At 37.8% G+C, this 16,091-nt stretch overlaps 2 protein-coding genes across 3 annotated transcripts in view; one reads left to right on the top strand and one right to left on the bottom strand.

Moving 5' to 3' along the window:
* Positions 1-8,834, top strand: part of LRIG1 (leucine rich repeats and immunoglobulin like domains 1) — a 103,537-nt gene extending 94,703 nt beyond the window's left edge. Inside the window, exons 14-19 of the mRNA XM_075574270.1 lie at positions 1,093-1,374; positions 1,777-2,250; positions 3,295-3,342; positions 3,650-3,790; positions 4,184-4,483; positions 4,890-8,834. Of these exons, the coding sequence (XP_075430385.1) occupies positions 1,093-1,374; positions 1,777-2,250; positions 3,295-3,342; positions 3,650-3,790; positions 4,184-4,483; positions 4,890-5,083 (1,439 nt within the window). The 3' untranslated portion in view covers positions 5,084-8,834. The remainder of the gene's footprint in view (positions 1-1,092; positions 1,375-1,776; positions 2,251-3,294; positions 3,343-3,649; positions 3,791-4,183; positions 4,484-4,889) is intronic.
* Positions 6,768-16,091, bottom strand: part of SLC25A26 (solute carrier family 25 member 26) — a 132,339-nt gene continuing 123,015 nt past the window's right edge. The window contains exons 6-8 of one of the 2 annotated variants that reach the window (XM_075574272.1): positions 14,113-14,177; positions 13,611-13,684; positions 6,768-10,457 (exon numbers count right to left, since the gene is read on the bottom strand). In XM_075574272.1, the coding sequence (XP_075430387.1) occupies positions 10,361-10,457; positions 13,611-13,684; positions 14,113-14,177 (236 nt within the window). In that variant the 3' untranslated portion in view covers positions 6,768-10,360. The remainder of the gene's footprint in view (positions 10,458-13,610; positions 13,685-14,112; positions 14,178-16,091) is intronic. The other variant, XM_075574271.1, reaches the window with a different exon arrangement.

The raw sequence follows: 16,091 nt of genomic DNA, 5'->3' as shown, positions 1-16,091 counted from the left end.
TTACAATACATTTTGCATGTTTATAACTTATTTTCATGACAATGCTTCATAGATGTAGTTTGCTCTTATATGGTCTGTAATTCTAAATGACAATGAGAAACCATGATGGCTTCATTTGATGCATAGCCTTTCCTGGAAACATGATAAGGAGGTGAACAGGCTAGTGATTGAATAGGAGAGTCCATGTATTGTATTGTATGTCTTTATTTATATAGCGCCATTAGTGTACATAGCGCTTCACAGTAGTAATACATGTGGTAATCAAATAAATAACAGATAATATAAATAACAGATCATGGGAATAAGTGCTTTAGACATAAAAGTAACATTTCGGAAGAGGAGTCCCTGCCCCGAGGAGCTTACAGTCTAATGTAAGGTATAAATGTTGTGATTGTGCCAATGCCTCTGGCACTGCTTCTCTAACGGCAAATATTCCAGTGAGTCAGTAACTTTGGTTGCTTTGTTTATTTTCTTTTTTCTAGACTTTACAGAAAAATAATATTGCTGCATTCTTTAGCAAGGAATTGGGCAGCAGACACTATAGCGAATACAAACCCTTGTTCCAATTTAAAAAAAAAAATACCTTTATAGTCAGGCACTGGAAAGTAGAGGCTGTCTGAAGCACATTAGGCTATACTCTTATTTTTTGGATGCAGTTAGGGTTCATCATTTATTGTTGCAATATGCATTACATCTTCATCTTCTTATATAAGTTTTTCATATCAGACACAATAACGACCACGTGGATTAAAAGGCTGCATATTGCAAAGTACAAAAAAGATGAAGATGGTTGAGAGTCCCTGGGAACCTTTATAAAATGTATAGATGGGTTCTTAGAGTTCAATAAAAAAAAAGAAGACCAGAACGCCTAAGATTACAAATCAACAAATGATCTTTTGTTACATTAGTCTCCCACTGTCTATTCCAACATCATTCTACCAGGAGTGTTCAACTCCAGTCCTCAAGGGCCACCAGCAGGTCAGTTTTTCAGGATATCCCTGCTTCAGCACAGGTAGCTCAATCAGTGGCTCAGTCAACGATCAAGGTAACTCCAGTCCTTATGGTTTTTTTTCTCTCTCTGTTCATCTACAGTGCTGCCATCTTTTATCAAAACACCTAGAGATATCACAATTCGGAAAGGTACCACAGCAAGACTGGAGTGCGCAGCAGAGGGACACCCCACCCCAGAAATTGCTTGGCAGAAAGATGGAGGGGTTGATTTCCCAGCAGCTCGAGAACGCCGCATGCATGTTATGCCTGATGACGATGTCTTCTTTATCATGGACGTGAAGATTGAGGATATGGGAGTATACAGTTGTACAGCACAAAATTCTGCAGGGTCTGTCTCCGCAAACGCAACACTGACAGTACTTGGTAAGGGATTCTTAAATTGGCTACATACCACACCATTCATTTTCCTAAAGTACAATTTTGAGTGTTTACTGTGTATATTAAACGATTTACTTATTAAGGAAAGCTAGTAGTGAAAATGTATTTAATTTTGCGACTAATGGTTCTTGACGGCTCCATAACTTAAAAGTCCATTAGTACAACATATGCAGGCTATAATAACTTAAATACATAAAAGCTTTAACTGATTTATTTAACTTCACCCTATTGAATGCACATTTGTTATTATAGTATTGGACAAAAAATAAAATGACTATACCTCCCGTCTCAAACATATGTAACAAATCTATAGCCTCATGTTCAAGTTATTCTATTCCGATGAGGTATGTGACAATGACTGATACTGGAGGTTTTTGTCTTTTTCAGAGACCCCCTTTTTGGTTCACCCACTTGAAGACCACTTTGTATCGGCTGGGGCCACCTTAGCTCTACAGTGCAAAGCTAGTGGTAGTCCTCCACCCCGTATTACATGGCTGAAAGGTGACGAGCCCTTGGTGATGACTGAAAGGCATCATTTCACGCCTGGCAATCAGCTGCTCATCATCAGAAACGTAGTGCTGGAAGATGCTGGCAGATACACCTGCGAGATGTCCAACACACTTGGAACGGAACGTGCCCACAGTCACGTCAGCGTGTCTGGAACGGAACGCGCACACAGTCACGTCAGCGTGTCTGCAACAGCCGGCTGCTTAGCAGAACAAGGCAAAATGGAAGGGACCATGACATTTGGCATTATCACCATTGCCGTGGTGTGTAGCATTGTCTTGACCTCTTTGGTGTGGGTGTGCATTATCTACCAAACCAGGAAGAAAAGCGAAGAGTACAGTGTAACCAACACAGGTATTTTTCAAAAGCTACCCATTTATCTGTATAAAATACGGAATTAATAACGACTCATAATTTGACATAGCTGTTGTACATAAAACACACACAGAATGAAACCTGCTAAGTAGAATGTGGATCTCAATGTTCCTTTTTATTGTTCTGCATAGTTATGTTACAGGTAGTCCTCGCTATTCAACGTTTCACTTTACAACAAATGGCATATCCAACGCTTTACAATGCAACCCTAAGGGCCATTTTTTGACACCGCAATGCGTTATCCAACACTCACCGCCACTGATTAACATGGGACTCACTTTACAACGGTTTCACTATCCAACGCTACTTCCGGGACGGATTCCGTTGGATAACCGAGGACCGCCTGTACTTATAGTTCTATAAAATGCTAAATGTAATATTTTAATTTGAAAAAAAAAAAAAAAAGACAAGCAGTATGTATGTCTTTATTTATATAGGGCCATTAATGTACATAGCGCTTCACAGCAGTAATACACGTGACATAATCATAGAAATAACAAATAATACAAATAACGCATGACGGGAATAAGCACTTCAGTTATAAAAGTGACATTTAGGGAAAGGCGTCCCTGCCCCGAAGAGCTTGCAATCGAATGATCTGTGATTCCTGACTCATAACTGCAGTAGGAAATCTGGCATTATGTATTGAGTGAAGAATATGAACAATTGTAAAATGACTGTGCTAAAAACCCGAAAACATCTTTTTAAACATAAACATTTTTTTTTTTTTTTTTTTAAAGACTACTGTAGGTCCTTTCAAATTTAAAGCTTCAGAGATGTAGTATCTGTCATTACGTTTCAAAACACTCCTTTCAAACCCTGTATGCTAAACCTGATTGCGTAATTATACAGAACACACATTAGCTCCGTGATTGACAGGCAGAAACCTGAGTCATGCTTGCAGTAATAGGCTGAACGAATGCCAAGTCTTTCATACATTGATCGTTGAGTAAAAGCACATACATTTGAGAATATATGTTTTAGTGGCACGCATATTTGAAAATGCCTCGTTTTACTTTGCAGATGAAACCATTGTACCACCCGATGTCCCGAGTTATTCGTCTTCACAAGGTAAGCACTGTAAATATCAGCATGTGACCACATGAACTGCCAGGAATAAGGGAGGTGAAGAGCCAGCCAGAATTAATGCTCTTACTACTGATTAGTAGTATATTTGAGAAGTGGCTAACCATACATATTTAATGACTCTAGTTACTTCTCAAAAATACATGTAACATTTTATCCAAATATTTAGCCATAAATATCTGCGTTTGTAATATGTCTGTGCTGTTGGAAGAGGGGCAATTAGATCAAAGGATTGGATAATCGGTTTTGATGTTTAACCGACTTGTCTGACCTGACTGTTTTCCTGTTACAGGCATGTGCTCAAGTGATGGAGCAGGGAATGTGGATGTTGAAGCATGCAACGTGGCATATCGACAGCCGACACTCTGCATAGGATGCAACACCAATGAGGCTTGTAAAACAGCAGATGGATTGTTCAGCCCAGAAATTACAGGTATTTTCAGGAATTCAGTCTTCTTTTCTATAAAGATAATACGGGATTCATGTGATATACACACACATATATATATATATATATATATATATATGTGTATATATAAATAATTTTTCAATATCTTGAAACATTTAGCAAGGAATGGCTACATTTTGTCATTTTCCAAAGGGGAAAAAAATGCAAAATGTTTGCATAATTGTAATTTCTCCCTCAAAGATAATTAATTTGTGACTAGTTTGCACATCTCTATTGAGGCCATTAAGTTGATCTATCCAGTTGAATAGATCAGTGTAAGAATGTGTAGGGTCTGTATTAACCATTTTGAAAATACATTACAGAGAATGGTTGGGGGAAAAAAATAATAATAATGTTTATTCTTTCCGTGTTTTCTAGGCTACGGGTTTCCAGTTGTGTGTACAGACTGTTTTGATGGCAGCGCCATGTACAATAAAGACACTGACTTCTATCCGCAAACATTCAAAAATGTAGACCACTCGTATCAGAAGCCACCAAGCAGCCACGACATCTATAGAAACGACCCAGACACTTCTAGTGTCTCCAATTGTCATCAGAACATCGGGACAGTTGAGAGCAATAAACTAGATTCCAATGGGCCTGCGTATCCCAGTAACCATGAAAGAATAACACCATCGGATACACAGAAGTCACACGCACTGAATTCTGATCCACCAGGTACACCCATTTTTAAGTATTTCTATTGGGCCATATTTACGAAGCAGTATTTTGACAGAGGGCATCTTCCAGCGCTGGCGAACCAATTCAAGCCAATGGGCTTTAACCCCTTCTTTGCCTTTAGAAGATACACTCTACGTCATGGCTTTTTGCGTTTGCTTTCTTGGCTTTGCTGACCGCCAACTAAACCAAAGGGGAGGACTCTCCTCTTCGGTTCTCCGGAGGCGATCGCGTGATCACTAGTGCCGGAGTGTCTATGGCACTGAAAGGATTGTTTAGGTGTCTTGCAGCAGCAGAAAAGGTGTCTTATGGCAAAAGATTGCTTAGCAAATATGGGCCATGATATTTACTGTGCATGAATACATAGTAGCAATTTAAATGTTATATCTGTTCAATGTCTTTGCAGGTTCCTACCTACAGCCATTACTCAGGTCAGCTGAATTTCAACAGCCCTCAGCGTCTGACTGTTTATTACAGCAAAGGCCACACATTGTATCAGATCCTGTGAAAGAGGATCCAGCCAAACAGACTTTATTTTCCAATGGACACTTAGCAACATCAAGTAACGAACATAGGCCATTAAAAGGATCAAGTGAATGACATGAAACTGCTCTGTGCAAAGGAAAAAAGACATTGGATTTTGCACTGAATCTGAAAGGATCCTTCTACCTCAAATCCTAAACGGACTATTTAGGGAGAGAAAAAAAAAAACTGAGGTACGAAACAAAAGCTTGTGTGGGAAACGGCCCCATTTGAACATCACGAAGATGTACATACATTAAAACTTCCAAGAGAAGGGTTCGTAGCTCAAGAATTGATATGCATTTGCAGCACATAAATGCAAGAGACTTTTATGTAACGTATTTGATACGTTGTACATAAGAGTTTTCATAAATATATAAATATAAATATGTAAATATATAAAAAAATATATACATATATCTTTACAGAGTCTATTTTAATCTTTAGTGCATGAATAACATGAGTGATGCTTGACAGCTGTGAAGCTCTGGTTACCAAGTTGCTGATTCTAGAACTACATTTCCAGAAGACTACATTTGGTGCCTTATTGCATAAACTTGCAAATAAACACGGGGCCATTTATCAAGGTGCTAGGAGTACTGCAGGCAACTTGACCATGTGCATCATTTCCATTTATTTGACCCTTATTCAATACGATGTGAAGTCAGTCTACACATCGGGAACGTCTGAGCTCAGAGGCTGCCCTACCATTAAACCATTTAATAGCCTATTCTACAAGGGCACTTCTTTTAACTTTGTCAATCAGATTGAACCCATTCGCTGGCCGGGGTACAAGCCATGCATTGCTCACCCCATGCCTGCAAAATAAGAGTCTGCATTACTGTACCACACACTGTAAGGAGCCAAAAACATGAATAGTAAGAAAAAAAGCATGCATCATTTAGCAGCTGTGTCGTCCCTGATAAATAACCCACTAGGTAATAAGTGGCTTGCACACAGTTTCCCGAGAAAGAAATATGCACTTAAACATTTTATTTGCATCTTTATTTGGTTTTCAGTGATGGCTGGTGGCTATAATCTAGCTTCACCATGGAAGACTGTATTATATCACATGTATATTTCTGCATCAGATTTTAGCTGAGAACCCCATAACAAATGTGTAGGGTGGACCCTAAATAGGTACAGCTAACTAATGTGCAGCTATGGAAAAATGTGCAGAATATCTGGATGTTAACCATTTAAGTGCTTCAGGGTCTCAGACCAACACATTGCAGACCTTTTATACCACTAAATGGGTTAATATTTCATCAATTTTACCTGCGACACTTAAGCACCTGAAGCGATACCCTGTGCCTGGAACTTCTGATGTGCTGCCTTTCACTGAACTGTGCAGTATATGGGAAGATATAGTATTAGCAGCTGGAGCCAGATGGTCAAAGAATATCCAGGGAGTAAGCAAATACTGTATGAAGTGCAGCAGAGCTATGGCTCCGGTTGATTTAATCGAATGGATTAATCAAAAATGAATTATAATTATATATATATATGCTATATCACAAGTGCAAAGTGCCAGGTATTCACGTTCAGAGATGCAAAATGCTTAAAGGTCACAAAAGAGTCAGCAAAATGGGAAATATTCTTCAATGGATGTTCTATGAATATACGCCATTATACCAAGCACTTTAGCTGTGTGTGTGTGTATATATATATATATATATATGTGTATATATATATATATATATATATATATATGTGTATATATATATATATATATATATATATATGTGTATATATATATATATATATATTCGTGATACGTTTGTGATTAAAGGCCACATGAAATTGTTCTCTTGCTAAGCCTTGGTCTTCATCTTGAAACTAAATTTGCAACTGGGATAATTATATTAGAAAATTACCAGCAACCTAAGAAAATGTATCCGGTTCATATTGAGTAAAGAGGGGGGAAAAAGTGTCAGGTGTGATCTTCAGGAGGTTTTTTTTATATGAGCGAGTGCCATCTATAGAGAATATTACCCGTGGGCGATTTTTCTCGGCACGAAGTCTGACCACTCCTGCTGACTCTGCAATACTTTGATTTCAGAACAAAAGCAATGTGTAATTTAGCCAGTTCAAATGTAGATGGATTTGCACTTTGCGGTAGGTATCTATATTTGTGGAGTGCCAAGATTTCTAAAACGTAGAGACTTTAGCTGTAAACTTAGCAATGGGAACTATTGGACAGTCCACTGTTCCTCCAATAGTAAACTAATACATATCACATTTTATTAGGAATCAGATCTACAGTAAAGTGAATCTGACCAGTTAACCCTTTTTTTTATGCATTACTGCCATACTTGTACACGCAGATTGGGGTTTGAAACAATGTGAAAGGTTATCCTTTTTTTCATGTTACCTCATTTTCCTCCCTTGGCCATCTGTAGATTTTAATTCCCTGCAAGTCTAAATATGAGTATTTTGAGAAAAAAATTTAAGAAAAAAAAAAAAATTTAAGATAGGGTTTCCTTTTAGCGACACCTCAAGCCTTGGACGTTAGTTACATAAATTGGCAATCACATTCGTTTTTTTTTTTTTTTTTTAGGTTGTAGTGGTTTGTGTTTCTGAAATGTTAAACCGCCGTTGATGCAAACATTTAAAAAACAAAGTTAAGTAAACGTAAAATAGACTGAGTCTGTGCTAATCTTTCAGTTCTGGGTGGCTGGATTAAAAACTGCTCCGTATGGTGGTGATAGAAAATCATTTGCATCCGACAGCCAGTCCGTGGTCTCTGTACAATGAGTAGATGGTGTCCTGTTTTAGACAGCGTAATGCCTTGAATACATATAAAGGGTTAACTATTTTCTGGCTGTCTTACATTCATTTAGACGAAAAACAAACGTGAGTTCCACAAAGAAAAGGTTTTTAAAAACACCAATCCCTATGTTTTTTTTTTTTGTTATCTAATCTGCAGTGTAACACCAATTGACCATTTTCTGAGCATTTAAAATTAAAATGTAAAAGCAAACAGGTCACGCTATTTGCTACCATGGCAACTGCCGACGAGAATCTTATGGAGGGGCGCCTTTTTATAAACTGAAGCATGCAAACAGCCATGACAAAAAAAATATAACCTGTTTTTTGGGAACTGAAGGAGACAATAACCAGTATGTACTCTAAAATATTGTTCTGAAATAGGGCTGGTGTTTGAGGTAACTTCTGTTTGTACTAGCACACACAGCTTCCTCCAGTCAAGAACTGAATACATTATTCATTCTACATACGAAGTCTGGTGAATTGGCTGATGTAAAAACCGTAGAGTTCATGGAATCAAACGTTTGTGAAAATCATAACTAAATTATTAAGTTCATTGCAATATTGTTTCTAAAACATAATGAACGTAGGCCTCAATTTACTAAACCGTGCTAGGCCTCATTCATATGAAGGCCTATTCAAGTGAATAAACCCTGAGGTTTGCCAAGCCTTAGGCCTGTTTAGTAAAACTTGAGCCTAAATGTTACCAGCGTAGAATACTAATTGAAGAATCGCATTTATTTTTCAAGCTCAAGCACATTTGCCTCATTAACAATTCAAAATGTTTATTTTTGGACAGAGTTAACTGTTTTCATGCTATTACTTCCATTAAATATAGGAAAATGCTGCTTCTGAGAGGCAATGTGAAAAGGAAGAATTACTTTTGTGTACAAAGTTATTTATTTATAGAAAATGTGGTACAATGTTGTACATTGAAAAACCTGCAAAATATTGAAGTTTCTAACATTGATGTGTCTTTACTAAAAGTTTGTTAGGACATTGCAACTTTTTGCTGAAAGATATTCATGTTCCAGTTGAAAAATAAAGTAGAAAAAATGAATTGTGTTTCTTTTGTGACCAACTTGTCTGAAACCCAAAAGTACTGAGCCTCCTTACAGTTTTTCCATAGCAACTATTAATCCCTCTGCAGCAATGTGGCAGGTCCTTCAGGCAGTGAACGGTTAAACGGTATGTGTAACAGTGACTTTGCATTCAATACATTCTTGCATACAGCTCAACCCCGCTATAACGCGATCCGTTACAACGCTGATCTGCTTATAACGCGATGTAAGCGTGGCTCCCAATTTTCGTATTGATGAATACGTTACAACACGCTTATTGGTATCTTAAATACTTTATTGTACAACGCATAAAATTGGTACATTATTTCTAACGCGATCTGCTTCTAACGCGATGTGATTCTTTAGACCCCAAGCACCGCGTTATAAGGGGCTTGAGCTGTATGTCCAAAAGGGAGTTGTGTTACCATTGGTGACCTTTTCATCTAGTACTGTACCTAGAGACCACTGAGTCTTTATCCATTATACTATACACTGAATGAGTGCAATACATGGGAATCTTTTTGTGGCCCCTAGGGGACACATATGTAATATGTCCAAAAGGCCTTAAAGCTGCAGTTCAGGCAATATCCGGCATGCGTGTTTTTTTTTTTAATAAATCAGTTCTGTAGTAAGAAAATATACTTTTAGCATTTTCTGTTTTAAAAAACAACATCTTTGAAAGACCAATTTTCTTGTATTCTATTTTAACAAGCATGCTTGTTCCTCTAGCAACGATTTACATTCCCCATATTTAAAGATGTCGCCAAACTTTGCCGATCAATAGACGGAGAACGAATTGATCGGCAGCTATGCAGTTCTTTAGGTAATTAGAGATTGCCCACATGAAACTATCGAAGTAAAAAAAAAAAAAAAAATTACTGAACTGCAGCTTTAATACTTGGAAGTGGTCTGTAAAAATGACTAGCCTGCAAGTGTGTGGCCTGGTCTGTTATTGGTAGTCATGAAACTGCAACTGAATGGTGTTGGATTTAAACCTGCTGGGGCTGTATCTTCAACCACTTTTACATACTTAAGGTGAAGTGCCATAGTTTGGTTGTCCCTTACCTCCCACCCCCTCCTCTCTAAAAGTGGAAATCTAGCTTATATCGCTGCTAATTACAAATAGATTGATTAGAAGAAAGCATTTTTTTTTTAAATTCAGCTGTATTCTAAGAATTAAAAAAAGTTTTATTTGCTCATATTACAAAATTAATGCCTAAGTAACAATTTGAGTACTAGAACAAATAAAATCTAAATTTAAACGACTTCCTTTGATGTGTCCTCCTTATGATATGCTATGGCTTAACTGCTTAAGCTGTATTAATTCAATGGCTTTGTTGTGTTAATTATTTCCAACAATACAGCACATGTTTCCAAACCCTTTCTCACAGAGGGTATTTTCGGAGTAATAGATATATTAGTATCACCCAGTAAGTAAATCGTGGAAGCCCATGGTTTTCTTTTGTCAAACAAATGTCCCTATTTGGGGTTATTTTGCACATTTCCGAAGGATTCTTCATAGCGGTTAAAGCAGCAAACTCCGTGTTTTGTCATAAGCACCAAGAAAGATGAACCCTCCGAGGCTGATTGCAGTCATTCTTGGGACAATACCAGCAAATAATCTAGGCAAGGAAAGAAACATGGTGAGAAACTGAGAAGAAACATTATTCTTCACCTCCAACTGTCTGCAATACAATACATTGTCTCGCTCTGGTGGATAAATTGACGTAGGTTTGTAAAAGTCTTAGCACAGTGGCTTGGGTTTTTGTGGTAATGAACTCCGCCTAGAGTAAGGGCAGGAAACCAGCTGGGAACATTTTAGAGATTCACTAGACAGCACTTAGACCTATTAACATAACTGCAGCTCCAAAGCAGAGTCATTTGCATGAGATGTACTGTAGTGACAGAACTCCCAAAGGATACCTCTGTAAAATACTGGTTTCCAAATATGTTTCTCTACAACCACAACTGCACTTTGTCATAATAGTCATCAGTCAATCGTCTGTAGCCTTGTACAAAAGATGGAGAGAAACAGAAGCAATTCATGATTGGGTTAATGATACCCAACCAAGGGAATATACCATGCTGATTAATATGGGACATCTGATCCTTTTCACCGCAACATATTGTATTGCAAGCACATATTATTGGCCTCCATGGCGTAATAAGATTTGTTATTCCTGCTACTGTAACTACCAACATACACACCCTTGTCAGGTCTGCCATCTTGATTCTGTATGACACTTGCAAACTATTTAAAGCAGCAGCTTTTTTTTCTTCTTCTTGGAATCAAAATATGTAGATCAAATTTCCAGGCACCTTTGGGAAATTACATGGTTGCTGTACATTTTAAGTGAACGAGTGTTACATGATTAGGATGTGCGGAAACCCTTGTTAATTGGCTGTCGTGGCTGATGCCCAGTTTTATGCTGGGGGGGAGGGAGTTTGTTCTACATGTTTCCTAGATTGAGGGGCTCCCTGTGGTAAAAAAAAAAAAAGCCCTACTTTATAAGGGCAATTCCTCCTTGGGCCAAAGTGAACTAATTCCAGTGACATGTTTAAGGGTCTTATCTTGCTGATTGATACCTTTTTGTTACACACCACACCCCTCCCCCCCCGCTTGTGCTGTGACCACTGGCCAATCAGAATCTTTGGCAACGCTGATAGGCTGGCCTCGCTTGATGGCCAGCCTATTTGCGTCATCGAAGATTCTGATTGATCCACGGTCGCAGATAGTGTGGTCTTGGAAAACCGCAGCGGTTCCTGGATCTTCCGAGGTCGTTATGCTTGCTGGTTCATTAAAAAGTGAGGCGAAGTGCCAAATGATGATGTGGGGTGGGGGTTACCATATTAGTAGGGGTTATTTTATTAGTGGGGAAGAGGTAATCACAGTGGGGTGATGGTTGTTATATTAGTGATACAGGGATAAATAAGGGGTGTAGGGTATATAAGGAGAATAAGCAGTGTGTCTGGGGGGTATATGAGGGGATTTACTGTATAAGGAGTGTGGGTTATATATAAGGGGTGTGGAGATCTATTTGAGGGGTGTTAGGTTATAATAGACGCATGTGTACCTATTTTCCTGTGTGAAATGTTGAAGGGTATGTGATCATCATTTTTGGGGGGTCTTTAAGTATAATCAGCTTTAGATACTTGGAACTGGATAGGAAATGAATGCTAATTGACAAGGAAATGCTCCAAGTATGACCTGCAGCTTTGAGCACCAGGTTATGCCAATTAAAAATAAAAATAGTTAAACTATTATTTAACAGTTAAAAAACTTCAAATAGCAGTATCTTTGTGGATCAAAGCGAAAAGGAACATAAGTGAAATCAGATCTATTTTTGTAGCTGCAACATATGGAATTTATAAGGAAAATAACATCATTGTCAGCACTGCATAGAGCTGGCTAGACTTTGGAATTACGTATAATTGCTTAATTTCACATTTCAAAATTTTTGTAAAGTCCCGAGGCTAAATATCTATTCTATTCACACTCCCAATCACTCTCACATTTTGTTATACTGGGTTATAAACATAATTCTGTCATCTTTTGTTTATCCTCGGGAACTTTTCCTTATTTTCCCAATACCGTACATCTGTTATTACTGACTGCAAACAAAACAGCATAGGGACCACACCGCAAATTGGTGTATTAATATATTGCAATCTTATTAGGATACTACTATGAATACGGGTATATTCTAAATAGATTGTTCATAATAAATAAACATAAGGGAGAAGGAGCAACATTACTAAGTGAGTAACAACACGGATTTTGAAGCAGGGGGGCTTGGTTCAATTCCTGGTGTCGGCTCCGTGTGACCTTGGGCAAGTCACTTTATCTCCTGTGCCTCAGGCACCAAAAACATAATGTAAGCTCCACGGGGCAGTGACTGTGACTAACAATCCTTTGTACTACGTACCGCGCGCTATACTGTAATTGTGACGCGCTTTGAGCCCCATTGGGAGAAAAACACTATATGAAATAAAGTTATTATTAAATAGTTATTATTCTAAACACAAACCATATATTACCTGGCAACTAAAGGATATAGCGAGAGAATTGCTAAAATAACTTCTTTTTTTCTTCATCACACGTGTTTCCACATAAGGGAGCAACGTTAGTTACAGTAAAGACGAAGGGAAAGCATTCATCTGTGTAACGTCTCAATCATTTTAGCATAAGGCATATTTAAGGAATATGAAGGATGTTCTTTAAAACATTAGGCTCATTGTAGTAGCGTGTTCTGGAGAAGACATCGGTGGGGAATATGTCGTTGGCCACTTGGGTCATCCTTTTTGGATCACAGAAACGTTCTTTAAACCAAAGCATTGGAAACCAGGTTAATAGATTTATGCATTTTTATAAAATCAGCTTTTTTTTTTCATGACATAAAAATGATAGAACATTCCAAAATATACTACAGTGATTCCAAAATTGCACTATTCATGGAAGATTTACAAACCAGTTCCTGTTTACAAAAGGTAATTCCCACCAGTATGTCTCCAAAGCAGGACGCTGCTGACAAATTACACAATGAGCTATGGGATGAAAATGAAAAGGTGTCATAACAAAGATGACACCGGGCCCAACTAAAGAAAGTCCGAAGAGCTTCTTTGCACTGTGAACGGACTATATTGTGACATAGCGACTCTGGACTATATTGTGACATAGCGACTCCGGACTATATTGAATCAGGCACTAAGTTGAGTGGCACTTTGGTAGTCCATGAACAATACATAATACAGAATAATTAACAGTACAGCCATACCCTTTAATTCCTTGACTTTTCCAAATGCTGTGAAGGGCAAATACCACGTTTCCATTTGCAGTGCTGGAACCAGTCTAAAGTGAAAAAGGAATGAATTAAGGATATGACTTGGAACACGCTGATACATTTAAACACCTGAAACTGTGAGAACATGAAATAGCATTAGTAGCACACAGAATTCAATGTTTTTTCATTAAGGAAACAGATTTTCAAAGTTGGAACTATAAGCACTAGCAGGATTCTCCTGCCACCAAGGCAAATATCCGGAGATAGGCTGACCGAGCAGGGGAGGTAAACCCAGATGCTTGCAGTTATACTGTAATGAGAGTGGCATTGTAGTTCAGCTCAGAGAAAGTCTGCAATCAGAGGTTTTATACCATTTTCTTTTTTTTTAACATTTGCAAACATTCATACTGACCTGTCTTTAATGCATATGTTCTGTGTATAACTACACCAAACAGAAATATGCACAAGGTATTGCGCTTATTCTCCTTTGACATACCTTTGCCAACATTATTCGGGTCTTTGCTACGTCTAGAGGTGTGGTAACTGCAGCTGCAAATCCACCTGAATACAAGTATACATACAAAAGACACAAATGAGATCATGCACATCAGTAGATATCACGCACACTGTGTACGTCCCACAACTTTGGCTAAATCTTGAAATGTGACAGTATTTAAAACTACATAGATTATGATTTTTTTTTTTTTATTGACGATCTTATGGGAACAAGATCGGAAAAAAATACAATTAAAAAAAATAAGCAACTTGTCCATTGAAGTGGAAATAATGGGAATTGGTAATTACAAGCTAGGACAATGTTCCAGTGACCTATTCATTGTCCTTACTTTCAAAATTAAATGTAGAGATACTAATGAGCTTTTCAGGAGATGCTTGTACATGAATTCAGGGAAGAATTTGCCAGCAGTTTGCATAACAACCTGGGGAGCTTCTATACATATTCATTTGATCTTTCAGAGGTATATTTGAAATATCTCTACAGTAGCTTCTAGTTTGGTGCCCGTCTCAATTCACAGCATGAAAGCCATAAAATGTAAACTAGATATGCCTGGATAGAACAATAATTTATAACCGACAGTGACATTACTGATGGCTAGAATGACAAAGACTATGAATTCAAGGACACACAAACTATCACACATCAGGCAGTACAATACATCTGATGGAAAAATATGCTCGAGAATTTGTTCTGAAGTGTCAGAGATATCTTTAGTACATTGACTTCATGAAAATACATCACATGGTTCCAAGAACAGTGGAGGATGACAGTCAGTAGTTAATGAGACACGAGTTATTGTTTAATCAGGTAACACCTCCGTCTCTGCTATCGCAGCTGTCCACCTGGCTTATAACGTAGGCTAATAACCACCCGCAGAGAGGGAATATACAGGGAAGGTTGGTATATACTAGCATTCCAAACAATCCCGCCATAACCCAAGTCAAGTATTGGGAATTCATCGTCATGGCTCCAACACAAAGCACCTATCATTACCGTCTTCATTAGCATCTTTAATGTCAGATGTGAATGCAATTGAGGTCATTGCCATGTATTGGTGCCCTTAACCTGCCACTGAAAGCATGAGATTAAATTAACTGAAATATAAACATCTCCCCACAAGATGCAGTGCTCACACAAACAATAAAAAGAGTGCATCTAGAAATGTCATATTTCACCCTATTGAGTGCTTTCTTATACCATTAACATTTTAGGCTAATTTCCCTGCAACAGCTTATATTTGCCATCAGGATGATCTACTGTTGCGCATTTGAGCATATTAATGTGTTTTTATTTATGAGTTCAAATATATTATAAAGAAGAAAACAGACAGTTCCCATTGACTGCTAAGTCCAATATATTCAGTGATCATCAGTTACTGATGAAGTGGTACATTTCTTTAAAAAAAAACAATCTAGGCTTTAACATCAGACGCAGTACATGCTGCGCTTTGAATACTGTACATTTTATGTTTGAGGGCCTGAATCTAGTTTTACAGGTTCACCCTCATTCAAACATACATCACCTGACTCAGCTGTCAATATTAAAGGTTAATGTATTTTGGTGAAGGTGTTGAAAGTTTGGACTACCATGAAGGAATGCAAGTAACCCGACATTACTTCCCATTGTCAACAACGTGTTACTTAAAAACTCATGAATATTGTTTTACTGGTGAATTGCCAGTTACCAAGCAATTTGAAATGTAGTTGTCAAGTATGGGAGACGGACATCTGTTCATTTAAAGTGACTGAAGATCCATACCTGGTTGAATAAATATGTAAATATATATATTTTTAAAATTAATTATTTTCACCATTTAATAACTGAACGGGAGGTGCAGCAGGTTGATCGGTTCTGCAGAAAACTAGAATGTTATCAATAGGGATTGTATAGGTAATTAAAACTTTTAATGGGCATACAGTACATGAGAGTTCTTCATAGATGTCAGTACAGTAGGTCAC

Source organism: Ascaphus truei, chromosome 17 (assembly GCF_040206685.1).
Source record: "Ascaphus truei isolate aAscTru1 chromosome 17, aAscTru1.hap1, whole genome shotgun sequence".
NCBI lineage: Eukaryota > Metazoa > Chordata > Amphibia > Anura > Ascaphidae > Ascaphus > Ascaphus truei.
This window is presented reverse-complemented; position numbering and strand designations above follow the sequence as displayed.